Below are 18,454 nucleotides of genomic sequence, written 5' to 3' on the forward strand. Positions count from 1 at the left end.
CACCAGGCGCTCTGCTTTGTTGGGGAGTTAAATCTACCTGTCAGCAAATGTCCCAGCCGCAGAGCGGCTCCTCCCCAGCCTTTGCTGCTCGCAGCTTGGCAGGAATAGGAAAGCGAGAGGCCTTTCAGCGAGCTGCTGCCAGCGCCGTGCCGCGGACCAGCGCCTGCAGCCGGGCTTCGCCAGCCCCGTCCTTCCCCCCAGGAAGGCTCCAGGGGTGGGAGAGAGGTCCTGAAGGCAACCTGCCCAGCGGGCTTAGCACAGGCAGCTCCCCACACGGTACGTACGGAGCTCTGCGCTCTTACTGCCGGGCGAGTACTTTAAATAAATGTTATTTCTTTTGCAGGCGCTTCAAGAATAACTGGCTCTAACAGCTCGCCTTCTGAGCGTTGGATTGATCGACCTGGCTGGCGTGGGAGATTCCCCGTAGTACTTCTGGTCTGCGGTGGGAGCAGCGTGACTTTTCAGATCGGTTTCCAGAGAATCACAGGAATAAATTCAGAATTTGTTTCTGCAAGTAATCTGCCTGCTTACAATTTGCTGTTTCCACAAAAATTTCTGGCAGTGAATATGTTTGCTTGGATTCTTGCAATTGTTTTCGTAAGTATATTCTTTCCCTTGACAGGCCTTCTTGGCAAATATTTCAAATTCCTGTTTTTCTCTTTTTATATTTTAGTTTTTCTCATGATTTTCTGCTGCAGCTCTTTGTTTCTAAGGTGGCTTTACCTGTTAGTACCTGATGCAGAATTCCTGGGCTTGCATAGTCTTTTTTTTTTTTTTTTTTTTTTTTTTTCCTCTGGATATAGATGAGTTTCTGGCTGATGGTAACAATGGAAGAAGTCTAGCAAAACTTAGAAGGAGAATAAGTGAAAGTCAGATCAGTTATAACTAAGCAGAAACTGAATTTGAGTTCCTAGAAAAATTTAAAGTTCTCAGTTATTTTGTTGGGTAGGTCCGAAATCAGGGTTAAAGTCCAAATACTCAAGTTTTCTCAATATTCAACTTTTATAATAACTAACTTCAACATTGAAATATTCATGCCCCACAAATAGTTTGCTGCTTTCTAAATTAAATATGTTCTCTTCAGTCCTTGGAACCCCAAAGTCCCATCTGCTTGCCAGTCATCTGAAGCGTCCAAAGGTATCTAAATCCTGGCAGAATTTCAGTATGCGTTTGAGAAGTCAGTTGGGTAAATCAAGACAGTGGTCACTAGGCAAACCTACTGGCCTTCCTGTTATATAATCACTACAGGGAGCGTTGGTAGAAAATTGTTTCATCCAAAAAAGCAAAAATCCGTTCTATCCAAGGGCCAGGTACCAAAGAAGCTGTGATTAAGAAGAGGACAATTAAGAAAGACTAATGTCCTGGAAGGAGTAGACCTCAGGAAAGGGACCCAGCAAGTATAGGCTGATATACGAACCTGAAGGTATGGAGCTGAGAGATATAAAATGGAAAGTTTTGGAGGGAAAGAGTAGCTGAAAGACTTAGGGTCAAGGATAGTCCTAGATAGTCACTGGTATAAATGGAAGCCAAATTGCACGGTATCTTTTTCTGTAGATCGGCACCTTTTGTACCTGTGGATTTTAGGTAGAGAATGCTTTGCTAAGCATCTGGGGCTGAAAACAAGATCTAAATTATTGACATACCTCTAAGCTGAAGAAATAATAAACAAAATAATTTGAATTTTGCTGAGATGTTAGCATGGTCTGATTCATGTTTCCTAGGTTCTAATCTTACTTCACCTGTACGTGGCTCGTGAGGATGAAGAAGGAGCTGAAATGGGAATGCAGAGAATAGATGAACAGAGATGGAGAGCTTATCAAAATTTGTTTAAAATACATTATTTTTCATTCAGAATTAAAGAACTTCTTAGAAATAAGATATTAACACAGATGAAAAGACTGAATGAAAAACATCAATCAGTGTTAGCTGCTATTTTTGTTTTTACTTATAAAATAGTGGTTAATGCATGTGATATAATTTAGAATGTAGTAATTGTGAGGCTTTTGTTAAAATATGTATTTAAATATAATTAATTTTTGATAAAAAGGAAGTGGAAGTGGACTCCTATAAAAGTTTAGGAGTCTTCTCTCAGCTTGTCCAGTAGTTTTGTTGTGTGGCTTTGAACAAATCAACCAAATGGTTAGTGCCTCAGTTTCCCTGTCTTGATAGGGACAAAATAAAATTAATTCCTCAGAACACCATGTGATTTTTAGCTTTTTAAAACTCATACTTCTTAGACAGAAATACAAACTGTTATTTTAATAAAAAGACCTTAGATCTTCAAAACCTTTTGTCCTAAATCTGTCATATTGTTCCTCTGAATTTGAAATATGAACACTCGTCCTGGCTTGGTTTCTTTTCTTAGTGTGCAGATCACTAAGAACAATAATCTCTTTAGTCTGTTTGAACCGCATTGACTTGTTTCCACTTGTTCCTAGCTGGCTGGTGTTAGGACCCTGAAAAGAGGCAGCAGCGATGTGATATAAATAGAGTACCAGAATGGGACAAAGTTTGGGAAGAAAGCATGACATCACTCAGCCTTGCTCTCCACCCAAAAGGATCTGAGATGGAGTTGCAAACGTGAGCTGGAAAAGCGAGGAGTTAACAAGTCACTTTGGTCCGGTTACTGAGGAAATAGCGAAGAGTTATACGCCCTGTGCACTACAAGGAAGTACACTTTCTTGCTAGCAAGACCAAAGCTGGCTTCAGATCTCTGACAACGTGACAGTAATTGAAAGGAAAAGACAACTGCAGAAAGTTGAAAGCAATCTTTTTGTTTGGCATAGATCGTAACAGAAGCGATTGACTTCTTTCCGTGGAATGATACAATTTTTGGATCTGATGCACATTTCTTATGATTTTGCTACGATCGTGGTAATTTATTTATGGATAAATGAAGAGATCAGAGTGTGAAGCAAGCAGATACTACTTACAGGATCTGGAAGAATATTGTGCTGTCGAAGGAACGGACTTCTTGAACCTGCATGGAAAATGTCCCTTTTAATACAAAAAGGAGCAAAGCAAAACTTATGACTGAAACATTACAGGAATTTGATCTCTGTTGTACTTTTAACCTTAAAAAGACCATGAAGATTTTATTGTCTCTCCTCTGTCATTATTCTTTACTGGTTTTATTGCAGTCCAAATATCAGGTAATATTCTCAATATGGCTAGCATTGAGATTTATTTGAATTCCTCTTAGCAAGTTTTGTTTCAAACTGTCTCATTATGTAATGTTTTATGCGCAGGTGTATGGAAACTATTCCCAGCTCCCCAAACACCCAGGTAAGAAATGTTCTATTTATATTTTATGACAACATGCTTAAATATTTATTTGCTTTCTGGTTTATATATTTCATTTTTCCAAATCTTACTTGAGACTTTATTACACTTTGAATATGGAACTGGCATACGAATGTATCAGACTGCTTCAATCTGTTTCAATTCCACGTTCTATCTACTAAATATTCCGCATAAAAACGTGTATAGAAAAAACTGCTTGTATTTGCATAGAAAAACTCAGACTTAACTCATATGCAGTGATCACTTATTACTTTTTATCTCAAACATCCGCACAGATGACATTTTGCTGTAATTTCATAGTGTTCAGCATTTTAAATTAATGGACCTGCAGTTAAGTATTACATTTTTGTATACTTTCCAGTGTTTTGGCATGGCTTCAGGGCATCTACTCTCCTCTCAGCCTTCTTACTTAAATTTAAATCAGTCGTAGAACATATTTGGGCTCTCGTCTGTTTTCAGTGCGGAAAAACTCGCTCAAAGCTTATCTGAGGTCTGTGTGTAACTGCAGAGTTTTTCTGTTTGCATAAATAGTTTAACCTCAAGCCTCATGGTGGTGTACAAGTACAGTTTTAGTGTTTTACCAATTTATGTATTTCTTTGTGCTTTTAAGTTTTAACCATACGTAATTGCTTCCATAATAAAACGGTGTGCTCTGGAAAAGCCATGCTGTTGGCTATTGCAGTGTCTTCAGCCAGCAATGAAAATACAGTCTCGGTTCCTATAGATCAGGATCTCTGGCTTTTAATTGGTGGCACAATAAGGAAAAGAAAGGCCTCACTCAGTAAGGAGGCAAGTTATACAACACCTAGTTTGCAATATTTAGTGCACTGTGCATGCGTGAGCACAGCTGTGAGCGATCCTTTCTGGATTTGAACTGGATAGGAAACAAGTTCCACGATTTGGTTCTAAACACGTAGTTACCTGTTGAAAGCACATTGCAAGTGGAAGCCGAATTCAAGCCAACAGGTCCCCGTTCCCTGACGCCCATGTCCCCTGTAAGTGGGTTGACAGCATGGCTTGTGCTACACAGTTCAGAACCGGGAGCGGGGAAAGCCGGTTTACGTGCAGTGTGGCTGTGAGCAATTTGCTCCTTTGCTGTGTCTCTGTTTCCCTTCCCATTCTCTTCCCCCCCCGCCCCAGCTTTTAAGTATAAGCTCTTTAAAATGTAGCTTCTCCTTAGGTATTTGCCTGATGCCAGCTGCAGTAATGCATAGAAGCCTTCGTTGTGATGGAACTACAACTATAGTGTTTATGCCATGTCGTGACATCGATTCATTTTTCTCTCTGGAGTCTTCTCTTCTGTTCTTTTTTCTATTCTAGTGTGCTTTTTTCCATCACGTCTCTGTAAATTTTAATCCCTTTTCTAACATGAAAGTTAGATGTTAATGGAAGCAAGAGATATTTGCATAAAAGTGCACTGCAAATCTGCAGGCATATTCTGGGCTTAGCAAAATAGAGCTGGTAGTTTGAGAGCTGGCAGGAGATAAACTAGCACAGGTTGCCTGTGTGGATGCTCCTAACGCAGTAGGAGTTCTTCACTTCTGCGGTAGCCAGTGTATGTGCTTGGAAAAACAGAACTGAGCACATACCCAGACTTAGTTTACCTGAATGAAAATAAACTTTTTCTTGTTCCTATATCCTATTTTCTTAGTGTGCTTTACTGCACTCAGCTTAGTGGAGTTTGGGTTCCCTGGGGTTTTCAAATTGGATTTTGTATCTGTGTGTCGTTTTCTTCTTACCTTACAATAGCTTTCTTCTTTAGTTAGCAGTTGTATCTTTCTCCATGTTTTCCAAGTACGCAAAGCAAACGTAACCATAGGAGCTCATCCATTTCTCTTAAACAAATCCCTTTCCATCTATTTATTGTCATGCTCCCCTTCCGTGGGAGAACCTCTCTGGCAACTGCAAACATTCCTAGTTAGGGAGACCAATAACAGATTCTGGTCAGTTATGAATCACTTGTCAGCTATCCTTGGGTGTAATTCAGTTTGGAAGGAAGTCTGAATAAATTGTGCATCGTGATGAGATGCGTGGCTGCTTTTAGTTCTGTGGTCTCAGATCTACCATTGTTTGTTGTGATGTTTAGCAGTTTTGTTAGCTCTGTTCTCATGTTCACAAAATTTTAGAGTCCTGTCAAAGCTCTAGAATTATACTAAAATAGCAGAGGAGGTCAAAACAGCACAGGCTAGACAGTTCGAGGGTGCAAAGAAAACTTTTAGCCCCTCCAAGTTCAGTGTAAATGACTGGTCTCTGTATCCAAGACGTTGGAGTGATTGTCAAATGAGCAAACTATTTTTGATTTCTCTCAAGGACAAGAAAAGGTGTGAGATAGGTTGTAAGGGTCAAGGGGATACTACTTTGTAGTTTGCTTTAATTTGCACTCTGTTTTCATAAGGTTTTGGGAGCGTTGGTATGATGTGCATACTGTGTGGCAGTTTGGGTGGTTTTTAGTTATCTCGGTTTGCTCATCAGGATCTTGAAAAGTTTCCTGAGAATCAAAAATGAGTGTAGGACTAAGCCGCTGACATAATTTGTAACTGAGGTTTGCTTCACATCCTTTGGAGACCTAGAAGGATCAACAATATTATACTCACTGGGTAGTGCTATTGAGGATACACTTACTGTTTATTTACGTTAAGGTTATTTTGTTAGTAAGAGTTTGCAGGAACTAAAATGTGGCTTTGTTAGGTCAGTCCAAACACAATATTAACTATTCATCAGAATAATGAAGACGAAGGCATAGGTAGACTTTTTTGAAGTTAGTTAATAATCTTCCCTCCCACCCCATCTTTATACTTTGTCTGATGCTTGAAAGTAGGGGTAGAACTGTATCCCAAGGTCTTGCATGGTTTCTCCTGCAGGCTTTGTGAAAAGGACAAGACTCCTGAGAACTTCTACTCCCTTGAATGCTAGAGCGGAGTCTTTTGCTGAGGAAGTACGCTATAGAAACTAGACAACCTACACAGCATTCCCTTCTGTGTGTCTTGTACTATCTATTGTGTTTTAGAAAGCTGAGTAGACCTTTAGTTTTTGTGTCATGTCTATTAGCATCTTAAAATTATTGCACTAGATCCTCAGCTGCTATTTCAATGAATGCTGCCTGACACACTAGCAGAGATTTGGTCAGAGATCACTGTATGTTTCAAATGCAGTTAAAATTTGAAAACCTTTAATTTTTTTTTTTTCAGTGGGCAATCAGCTATGGCTTTAATGTCCTGTGCCATTTTGATTTATAGTCCTTGCTTATGTGCAATGTTTGATTTACATAAAATATCTTGTTTTACTCAACCTATTAGTCTCCTTTATTGTTTTCTTCTGTGGAGACTTGTTACACTCAGTGTTGGACCTTACTTTAATGACCTTTTCATCTGTTTTTTTCTTGAAAGGGTTCAAAGTTCTGGCATCGGCTTCCCATTACTGGCCATTGGAAGATGTGGATGGAATTCACGAGTTTCGGGATACAAATGGAGGTAGACGCAGAATTTGTTGACAATGGCACTAACATAAGTGTTTGTAGCAGTCCATAAGTAGAAAGGCAGTAGGAGAAATAAAGGGATTAGCTTTCATACGACAGCAGCTGAGACTTCTTTTTAATACTTTAGCAATGTTTAGATGCTCAAGTGATACTCCATTTGAGTACCGATTTTTTCTTTTAGAGAGTTTTCTCAGACACTTTGAGCTGTCCATGCATTGTTAGAATTATAAAGAGAAATGATTGATTAAATTTAAAATCGTATTGCTATTAGTTGATTTGGTACATGCATAACAGGTACAAATACACTCGGTGAGATCTTTGGTTATGCCAGCAGTGAAGATGCCTTTTTTTTGCCTCCTTTCAAAAGGAGTTAAATGCCCAACGTCTACAGGCACTTTCGAAAATTGTGTATAGTATGCATAGAAAGTGAAGCACAAGCTGTTATCTGAATATTTCTTACTCATTTAAATCTGTTTTTGAATGATTTTGTAAAAACAATATTGTAGCAATACTTGAAAGTTTTTCAAGCTGGTCTAAATCATGAGAGGCTTGGTATGGTAGAGCACTCACTGATTTGAAAGGAAGTTGGTAGTCAGGATTGCACGGTTCCAGTGGGAGTGATATTATTATAGTTATTGCTATTTATTACACAAAACAATAACATCAATCACAGTTCATAAGTGGGCAAAAGACACATTTCTAAAATCTCTTATTTCAGAGGTGCTCAGGTATTTTGAACTTAGAATCTTTGCCTTTCCAGGAAGTTTCTTAGAGGAATGAAATTGGATATGCAGAAATAAATCTGGGCAATATTCTACTCCTACTGGAGACTGATGGCAGCATTTCTGTTGACTTCAACAAGATCGTAATTTGGTTACCATATGAGTTCTTTAACACAGTTAAATGCAACTGCTAAATGATTTTTCTGACAGTGAACTTCACATAGTTTCAATTGAAGTAAAGCATTCTATCTAGCGTTGTTTTGGCACTCTGTTGCAAATGTTTTTAAGTACTTGAAAAAGATGCATGAAACAATATAGTTCTTGGAAAAAATATAATTGCATAATTAAGGTTATAAGAGCATTTTTAAAAATGTGTTAAATGGCATTGTTTCAGTGAAATTCAGAAATGTTTTACTTTAGCATCATGGAAGAGTTACAGCAGAATATGCATAGCTTCTGATTCTGCAAAACTTCTTGCAGGAATAGAACTGGCTCAAATGAGCAATCCTCTTTGACTTCTACTATGCCATTGTGTTAAAGAAATTTATTAAGGAGCCAGCGGTATGACTGCTGGAAAAAGGTTTGTAGGACCTTGTCTCACTATTTGCAGAAGGTGCCAGTAGTCAAGGTCTTTCTCTGCAGTGCCGCTCTGACAATTTTGAATTTTCTTTAATGGTATAGTGGTTAATTCTTAATTTTCAGTTGCTTATATTGTGCTTTATAATACATGGATATAATTTCAACTGCCCTCAGGAGAAGTTTTATGTCTCTGATATTTGACTTTAAAATACAAGAGAAGTTTTCTTTATTGTTGTAATTCAATGCTGGCAACAACTTTCTTGTTTTTGATACCATTCTGATTACGCAGCCCTTCTGTTTATTGCTAGAGTCTTTCTTGATGTTTTTCCACTCATCGTAATGTCATGCAATTATTTTCATTCCATATTTCTCCTCTTAAATCCTTGAAACATCATAATCTGTCCGTCATGTTAATCCATTTTATTTGTTGAAGTCATTGTGTGCGAAGCCAGATTTATATCTCTCAATGCATTTCTGTGGTGAGAGTCAGTGTCAGCAAATTATTTTTTTTGGTTATCTCAGCAGTAAAGCTGGGAGAAACAATTGAAGGGACACAACATAAATACAGGGAATTAAAAAAAATACAGGGACATGATCAAGTTTTTCAACTGACCCCTAGTTTTCCATGTGTTTTTTGTTGAGGTTTCGTGATGCTTAAGAGCATTTGTCTTTTCCTTCTGTGATCGAGCTTGGTCTAAATTCTAAATCAATCAATATCTGTTAATATTTACTTTCACAGCCTCTGTATCAGGCTCTGTTTGCCTGCTCGGGGTAAATAGTTATAGTGCACAGGCTACTGACAATTACCAACATTAGCTGAAAAAATTAAAGAAAAGTACTTTCTTGTTTGATATTCAAATTAATTCAATGGCTCTTAAACTGCAGTAGACAGTTCCAAACAGGAATGGCTTTGAGCTGAGGTTGTCCTGATCAGCTGCCTGCCGATAACGTTGGCCGGTTACCCTTAGTCTTGAGTTACCAATAGCTTTCACACCGGGAAATGATCTTCGTTATAATTGCACGGTTCCTTACTGGCATAATTATGAGAGCCCTTCACCTGAATGCAGTAGTATTGTTTTATATTTTTTTTCCTCTTTAGTGCCTGTCAAAAAACTGGGTTTAGTGACACTGTATCTGCTTAAATAGTATAGTTAAATGATTCAGCATTTACATGGACACAACTCCTTGTGAGAAGTGATTGCGTGATAGTTTTAGAGGCCACTGAGCAACATGTCTGACTGGTGCTATATTGAGAGATATGAACTGGTTAATTCATTACTGATTGTGTTTATTCATTGTTTTGCTTGTTTTCTTTTGTTGTTCCACCCAGCTCTAAGAATCCACAACTTCACTGTGCTTCCTTCCCATAACTCTACCTTTGTATATACCAATGACTCTGCCTACTCTAACTTCTCTGCAACTGTAGGTGAGGATTTACGTATTTTTTTGTTCTGCATTTGTCAAGCTTGGATGGTTCTTATGCACTGGAGTCAAACTGAAAACTGGGCTTTGGTTCAAGTAGTCATGTGGTAAAGCTCTGTTTATGCTTACGTTGATGTAAATCAAAAAGCACTCCTGCAACATTACCTGAACTGCTCTGAATTACTGGGACAGGCATCCTAATGCTCAGCATCCCGTGCAAGGATGGGCACCAGAGGCCCTCCTAAACCTAAAGCATTTGTATTAAGTTTAAATGAAATGGACATTTCAGAGGAATATATACAAGCAAAAGACTGACCTTTGGTTAAAGGTTAAAAAGAAAAACCATTTCATCAATTTATAGCCATTTTTAAGTGACCCATTAGGAAAGACAAACGCAACTGATTTTGGAAAGCCTGTAAGATCTCTTCAATCATGACATCTTTGATTAACATATAGTAAAAACAGACACAAATCTCGTAGAGGTATGCTCTTTTAATGACTTTGTAAAAATGTCAACAGGAGACAGGAGATAAAAGGAAGAACGGAAAATGACAACTCCCCAGGCAGTAACATAGCAGATTGGAAACTTGTTATGACTACACCAGTATAAGCTCAGAGTAATTTAATTGAAGTCACTAGGACTGCTCTAGGTTTATATAATGCAGCTGCAAAATCTGACCTGTTGTCCACCGTACAGTTAGGTATCAACTCTCATCTAGTTTTTGAAAAATCCAACCCGAGGAGAAGGATGAAAATGTTAAAATTGTTGTTTGGGCTGCTCAAATACTAGAAGGTTTATATTAGACTAAAACCACTATTTTTCTGCTCTAACTGTAGAAGCATGTTGGAAAATATGAACTCTATTAATAATGAACTTCAAATGACCCTAATTCTTTTCAGTTCTCACTTACTTGCTTTATAGGCCATTTGCATAGTTCTCACGTAGTAAGATACATTCCATACGAACATTAAGGAGTGACATCACTGGCAAAGGAAATACTATGGAATTAGGAATGCATTACCTTATGGGATTTATTCTGGCACAATTAATTTAGAATTTATATGACTCAAAGAATTTAGAAATGTTTGCTTCAGTCCATAATACTTATGCTCTCGACGTTTTTAAAGGAACTAAACTTTATCTGCCAATTAGAGACAGATCTTGACTTCTTACTCAAAGCGAAAGATACCTGAAAGCTGCCCAGTATTTGCAGTGAGACTTGAGATGAACGCAGAAAATATTTGGACATAAGTTCACTGAATGCACCATGCTGTTCCTATTTCCTTGAGCTGTTTACTCTACAGATGGGCTAGCACCATGACTGCTGTCTACTTTGTCTCTGTGATTGTCAGCTCTCTAGGAGCTGAAGATGAGATCTCCTCCACACAAGACCCTGTTGCATGAGGGGGTGCACCATCCTGAGGCAGCAACAATAGTATTTATTATTACTGTTCTAGATAGAGGGTTTGGGCACAGCGCTGCCTGTATGTGTTATTGGCATGATTTGTGCTGCGTTCTGTTGTGCAGAGAGGATTCTGTTAAATAAGGTGGATGACCAAAGATAAACACAGAGGCAAGTCCCTTGTGTCGCAACCTTTGCTATGCACATACTTTGGACTATTTGCGTATTTGCCTGATTTCCCATCTGACATTATTACGATTTCACATATTAAGGAGAACGTAGCAGGAAATTTCTGTACTTCAGAGTAGGTAAATACCATGTTCTGTTTGCTGGTGTTGCCCTTGGAAGAGCTGGAAGAGCTCTTACCTAACATAGTTTTTTTTTTTCAGAAGAAAGTATAGAGGAGAGTCCTAAATGTGGTCCTGCATCCTTGAAGTATTTGTGGAACCCCTGTCACAAACAACATTGCTGTCCAGGATGAAAATCCAAGTTGGACAGTTGCATTCTATCTGCTCAGAAATGAATTTAAATAGTGGGTCCTGTAGAATACAGACTTCTTATTCTAGTAACTCTTTGATTTGTGATTTCTTATTGTCTTCGGTGCTAGAGATCATTTTTTTTTCCCCTTGGGGTAAATGAACTAAACTTCTTACTATATTAGCACTCAGCTAAAGCTTTGACTTGCAGATCTCAGAAGTTTTCTACAGTAAAAGAGAAATATCTTGTGTTGGTGTGTGTTGGGTTTTTCTTTTTTTATTGGCAGGGTTCACGTATCATAGTTACTAGGAGACAGATGAATTTTTTTAGGAGTGAACACAATAGAAAATCACAATCAGAAATCACAAGATAATTAGTTGTTGCATGTTAGACAAAGAAGTTCCCTTTCCAAATGATGACGATGGCATACCGATGGATGTCTAAAAAGGACTTTAGCGCCTCTTAAATACAGCTGGTCAAATACATTTCACTGAAATATTTTTTTTTAATGGAAAGTGGTAGGGAATGTTAAAAATTTTGTGGGAGGAAGAATGTATTCTGTAATTTTCTTTGGATTGAAGAATTTCTTGACCATCTCTACTTCTTAATAATACGACAAATACCTGTATGAAGTGGTCTTTATTCAGAATTCTGGAAAGTGTAAAATTTATTCAGACTATTTTAAAATAATGTTTTCTGGCTGTATTGCTTCAGCTAAACACTTTATTTAGTGAAGCAAGATTTTGGATGAGGGATACAATTATGGTTTTTGCAAACTAGAAATGCAACAATTATAATTTGTATGGTTCCTTTTTAAAAAAACAACAAACCAAAGCCCCCCCCCCCATAGTTGGAAACAGATAAAAATACAAAGTGTATGGGTCTTAAAATAATATTTCAAAGAAATTTTAATTGATATGTACGTGTTAAAAATTATTTTGCTTTTCCTTCTTTAGATATTGTAGAAGGAATGGTGAACAAAGGAATTTATGTCACTGAAAAGAAAGGGGTTACCTTTCTGTTCTTTGGAAGCTACCAAAATTCTTGCATTAGTAACCCAGAAGTTTGTGGACCTGAAGGTCAGTCAACTCAGTTGTTACTATTTGCTTTTATTATGCTGTTCAGTTATGTCATTAAATAATATATCATCATTGCTTTCCTAATGGGAAGGACCTCTCAAATTCTAACCTTTGGCACTTTATTGACTTTTAAGGTAATTAAATGGTGATTGCTGAAAAATTAGTCTTTCCTAAGTATGATTTAAATTAGGACTAATAACCAGCTACTTAAATCAATGGTCTAATATGTAATACAAACAAAAACAGAAACAAGCTTACAATGTCCAATATCTTTCCTGTAATGTAATGATTAATTTCTACAAGCACTGCAGTGTGACGAACAGAGGAGGTTCTATGGGTTTCAAATTTACAACATTGTTTTCCAGTGTGATTTCTTAGCAGTTTTTTTTTTTCAGACTTACCTTTGGAGATAACAAAATTTTTTTTGGTGTCTGGGAATACATTTGTCTCATTGGTTATTTGAATCTCTTTCCTCTGTTTTCCTTCCTTTCCTTCCTCTTGGGCAAAGATCACAAAAGAGGTATATAAGGGTGCCCAGGTGTGGCAATAGGTTAACTTAGAGAAGATGATTAAAACTCTGTGACTGAGCAAAATAGTCACTAGCGGATAACGGTCACTAGTGAAACTTAAAAATCATTAAAAGTAGAAGGATCAGTGGAAACTTGTGGCTCTCTCTACATAACCTCCAGCAGTCCCAGAGCCTAAGTAGTACTGTTAATATTGAGTTTTTCTTGCTTTTATTGATTTAGGCTATTTTTTAAACTGGTAACATTACATGAAATAGGATTTATTTTGAGCTGCTCTAGTAAGAGCTGTGTATTAAGGTTTTAAGAATGTAGGAAAAAACTCAGGTAGTAGATGGTACGCAGGTACTACCTCAGAGTATTAGAAAAGGTAATTGAGTATCCTACTGCAGGCATATTTTTCTTATGCATAACATCTTTTTATACTTTTTTCCATACCACTGGGAAATAAAAATCATAAGTACTAATATTTCTACAGCTACAGTATAACATAATAATCAGAATCAATTATTTTTATAGCACCAAAGCTCTTCCAGTACCTCACAAACAAGAACATTAAACCCATAAAACACTGAAATGTTCAATGGATAAAATGTGAAGAGAAGGAATCATAAACAATGAATACTAAATCACTATAGCAGATTTTTTTTTTTTTTAATCCCATTTCCTTGCTGAAAAAGATCAACCTTTTTTTCTAAGGGAAGTTTTCTTTGCAGGTTCCAGAGGAAACCTGCCTGACTGGTGTTCCTGCTGTCCCCATGCTTCCTTCCTACTTGAGCCTTTCAGCCTAATAAGTTTCTCCAAGGTTCAATTTCTTGCTACTTCATGAAATTAGTGAAGCATCATAAGCCAGAGTTAAGATGGAAGAAATATAAATATATATGCAGAACTAACCTGCTTTAGGTGAATGTGGGCATCTTGTCAGAAGAGATGTCATTTATGTTTGACAAAAAAACTTTTTATATTCTATCAAGCTTTCTGGCAGAAACAAACTTTTCTAAATTACGGTGGAATTACTATATGACTTGCAATGAGTTTTACTTTTAGGTTCACCACTTCATGAAGTGATGAAATCCACAAATCCGCATAAAGAGGATTTAGGTCTACAATTCTTTCTGGTTGCTGTTACTGTAGCTACTGGATGATCCAATAGGAATAAACATTGCCAAAGACAGTGGAGACCAGTTCTACCATGAATATGGTTTTATATATGTTGTATAACTTAATCTTTTTATCTACATCATTTATATTTCAACTGCCTATCTTTAAAGAGGAGATAACAGCACTCCTCTACCTTACAGGAGTGTTAGGAAGATGCAGGGGAAAAGATTTGAAACACTTTGGTAGAAAAATCACTTTAACAGGCATAAACACAGCCTTGGTGGCCCTTTTACCAGGGGCGTGAAGGACAGTGCGTAGAGACAAGGGAATTGCAATGCTCTCTGGAAAAAGAGTTGAAACAAAGTTTCAACCTGTTATTGGTGTGCTAGAGAAGCCAAAGCAGGAACGCAGAGTAACTTTGCAATACCCTCATCAGCAGGCATTTACAACAGACCTCAAATTCTTGAGTTGGGAAATCACAGCATTTAAAACTTCCAACCCATATACATCAAGATCTGGCAAACTTGGACTGTTCATATACTGATTGATGTCTATGAGGCTAGTGATAATTAATTAACATTTCCTTGGTGATTATTTTATCATACACTGTTCTCAAAATACTTTGTACATAGATATGACAGTGCCCAACTTGTACCGAGGATGAACAGAAAGGTCACTTAGACCAGAAGATACTACGTAGCTAACTACTTATTGTTCAATAATATAAACTTTAACATTTCTACTAAGTTAGTACGACAAAAAATTTGTGGAATAGTATTAAAAATACTGTTCAGAGTAGTGGAGGAAAATATCTCTGACTTGTGAGCTCTCCTTGTTTATGTTAGCGGGTGATCTATCCTTAAAACCATTTCCACTGTCTGTATTCTACAGTGTTGGAAGCTTTTAATTGCATTTGTGTTTTGTTTGTTTTGTTTCCATTTTAAATCCCCTCACTTGCTTCCATCAGGAGTAACGTTTTCCTTTTTCTGGAAGACTCAAGATCAGCAGGATAGGTTTCCTTCTGCCTCTGGTGGACAAGTAATTTCCAGTGGTTTCAAAATCTGTTCAAATGAAGGTGAAGGCTCTGTAGAATTTTACACCCGTGGAAATGCAATGAAGTGGAAAGCAAGCTTTAGTCCGCCAGGTAAAGGTCACCTTTTCTTTACTCATTTCTTTGTTATATTTTACTTTATTCTTGCAGGGAGAGATATGTTAAAAACACAACTTCAGGAAAGAGAAGTGGACTTGGGGCGGGGTGGGGAGGAAAGTGGAAAGAAGAAGAATAAGATGCATCTCTGTGCCTAATAGCTCTCCTGGTGTGCAGAAAGAAAGCATGAACTGATGCTATTCAGCAAATATCCTTGGACCTGTACTCCTGGTGTTCCTTAAACAGAGTTCTTATTGACGTCAATAGACTAATGGCCACTTACATGGAAACAGAGGAGTGAGGAATGCACGTTAATCCCCAACAGTTCTCAGTATATTCTGAAACTGGATGTGTGTGTTGCTACAGTGCCTCTCAAATTTAGATTTCATTTGATAACTACCTTACTATGTGTTCAGTGGTTTCACCTTTTAATTATCTGCAAAGGATCAAGTTTTGTATGCCTTGAATGGTATTAATAAACATCTTATGAATAGAAAATACCTTTCTGTTTTTATCTTTGATCTAAACTGTATATTGTCAGGAAGTGGTATTACCTGATGGCTGGAACAAATTCTTGGATTTGATAATGCCACTATCGGGCATCAAATCTTCTCTTAATTTAACTCCTTTAAATTGGAAAAATAAGACTTTTTCATAGTAACAAAACTCTATTACAGCTCTGTTACAGCTTAATAAATCAGTTTAGAAATGATGTTTTAAGATAAAAGCCATTAAATGGTAAGAATAATTTGCATGTTTGTGGATTAGTTTAAGCAAAAATAAATATTACGTTTTAGGCCTCTGACCTATGACAAAAACAGATTTCTCTTAGTTGATCTATTTTCCTATTGTCCAGTTCTTGGAGTCTTTATGCATTTCTTGCTGAATGGGGAGTTTTGAGTCAGCTTTGAAGAGATTTCAAATCTTGGCTAATAGTACTTAGCAAGCGTAATTTATGCAACTTCAGTGAGCCCAGATAAGACAAAAGCTAAGAGCCATTCTACTGAAGTTCTTTCCCAAACGGGCAACGATTGATGTATGTGATACAAACATTCCCTAACTGTTAACACTTTGAATATAGCTCTACAATATTGCCAAAGTTAGCAAAAACTTAATAGGAAAGACTCTAACTAAAGTTGATTCATGGATTTTACTGTGACTATCAATACGTTGCAGGTCCTTACTGGACACACGTTCTCTTCACTTGGAAATCAAGAGAAGGACTGAAAGTCTATGTCAATGGAACGCTAAACACAACTGATCCAAACGGGAAAGTTTTCTATGATTATGGAGACCCCAATGCAAATCTGCTGACTGGGACAGAAGGGGATCAAACTAAGCGCTATGTGAATGGGGCATTTGATGAATTTATTATATGGGAAAGGGCGCTCACCCCCAATGAAATTGAGCAGTACTTTACGGCCGCTGTTGGTGAGTATATGCGTGCTGTTGCCATAAGTTCTCTTTTGTAAAGCTGTTGACTTTATACTTAGCCTGTGGGATTTTTTTGCTACTGTTTTCCAACTTTCAGCTATTGAATACGCTTTTTTTTTTTATGGAGGCTGACAGAAATGCAAATATAAATGCCACTGAAACTTTCAGCTCTCTGTGCGTATTTTTCATCTTGTTCTCCTTTAAAATGTCGCCAAAAGTTAGCAAAACTAGAAGCATCTTGCCATTATTAGATCCCCTACGATCAGAGAAGAGAAATGATGATTAGACTGGGGTAGAATGGTATTAGGGAATACTGACAGTAGATTTTTAACTTGCACACTAGTTGTTGTGTAACTTGGAGCCAACTCAGCCTCTAAATGTGTTCCCAGAAGATGTGGATAATAACGCTCATCTTCCAGTTTCTGGAAGGATGAAGACTTAACCCACATATGCTTGTGAACCATAAAGAAGATATCAGCTGAAATATAAAAGTAAAACAACTGAGATTTCAGCAAAGATGTCGGACTTAGACAGTGGCCAGTAAACTCCACCAGCCATCCTGTGGATCGTTATTATAAATCTTTCACTACGAGAAAGGCTGTGTTGCTATAAAGCGCTTGTGTGTGAGTAGCAATTAGAAAGATCCATTTCTGAATGAAAGCTATGGAGCATCTTGACCATTTAGCTTCACTGACAGTTTCACTGCTTTCCTATATTTTTACTGGGCTATTCAGACTTAAAGCAGTTAAACCTATTGCTCTTGTCCTTTAAAACCCGTGGGAACCACTTTTACATCAAAAACTCTTTGAATAATACAGAACTTTTGATGAAACCATCAAAATGAGAATGCATACATTTGATTTCCAGGTTTGCTTACAGCAATCCAGTTTATTTAGGATTGAATTCACTGAAAAAGCCTCCAGCTGGTATATAATGGAGCAATCTGTTTGCTTTGCAACACAAATCACAGTAATCACCTTAAAAATTTTGCTTTTTAAAAAGTGATTCTTATGTTTTCAGGCCTTCTGATTCAGAGAGCAGTCATTTAATTCCAGAAATAGTATAAATTTTCTGTTCTGTGTTTGATCATCGTATTTAAAAAGAAAAAAATTATTAACTTTATAGTGTTCAGGTCATGTTGGAAACATTGCTATTGTATCTGGCTGCTGTATCTTTCACAACAAACTAGGGTTACTATAACACTATCCAACCCAAAGCTCCCATAAATCACATTCCTTGATTTAATGCAACACGAGAAGAATGTTATGTTACTAAACTCTAGAGCAGTGGATTCTCAGATTGACCTGATCATCTATATATGTGCCCCGTTTCACTGTCAGAGAGGCATGACTTATATAAATACAAGGGCAACTAATTTTTTAACCCCTTAAATTCCTGTGAATCCACAAGAACCATCCTCTGAAGTCTTCCACTGTTCTAACCCCCTATCTTCATTCTAACGAACAGGCAAAGCATCATGGAAAGTGTTTTCTATGGATGCAAATCCTATTTTGAAGTTAAATTTTTAATTCTTTGTTTGGAAATCACGGAACAAGTTTGTGTCCGTATCTATTATACATTAGGGCATTGTAATCTTACTGGGGTCATTGGTGTCGGAATATTTAGTTGCTGGATGTTAATATTTGCAGCTGAGACTTTCAAAGACTTCAGCAGAATCTGAGTATCTGAGTACCTGATTCTTGCTGAAGTTTAAATACAGAGTTGCACTTTGTTTTCAAAAAAAAAAAAAATGTAGCAAGTCTTCTAAATCTCATTTATATATTGAGG

The 18,454-nt window shown here is 37.2% G+C and overlaps 1 protein-coding gene across 1 annotated transcript in view; it reads left to right on the top strand.

Annotated features, from left to right (window-relative positions):
• The first annotated feature begins 259 nt into the window (after positions 1-259).
• The window catches only part of ADGRD1 (adhesion G protein-coupled receptor D1), a 161,667-nt gene continuing 143,472 nt past the window's right edge, over positions 260-18,454 (top strand). Inside the window, exons 1-8 of the mRNA XM_062590274.1 lie at positions 260-276; positions 344-597; positions 2,439-3,152; positions 3,249-3,285; positions 6,690-6,773; positions 12,338-12,460; positions 15,053-15,229; positions 16,409-16,663. Of these exons, the coding sequence (XP_062446258.1) occupies positions 2,985-3,152; positions 3,249-3,285; positions 6,690-6,773; positions 12,338-12,460; positions 15,053-15,229; positions 16,409-16,663 (844 nt within the window). The 5' untranslated portion in view covers positions 260-276; positions 344-597; positions 2,439-2,984. The remainder of the gene's footprint in view (positions 277-343; positions 598-2,438; positions 3,153-3,248; positions 3,286-6,689; positions 6,774-12,337; positions 12,461-15,052; positions 15,230-16,408; positions 16,664-18,454) is intronic.

The sequence above is a fragment of the Rhea pennata genome, chromosome 17 (genome assembly GCF_028389875.1).
Source record: "Rhea pennata isolate bPtePen1 chromosome 17, bPtePen1.pri, whole genome shotgun sequence".
NCBI lineage: Eukaryota > Metazoa > Chordata > Aves > Rheiformes > Rheidae > Rhea > Rhea pennata.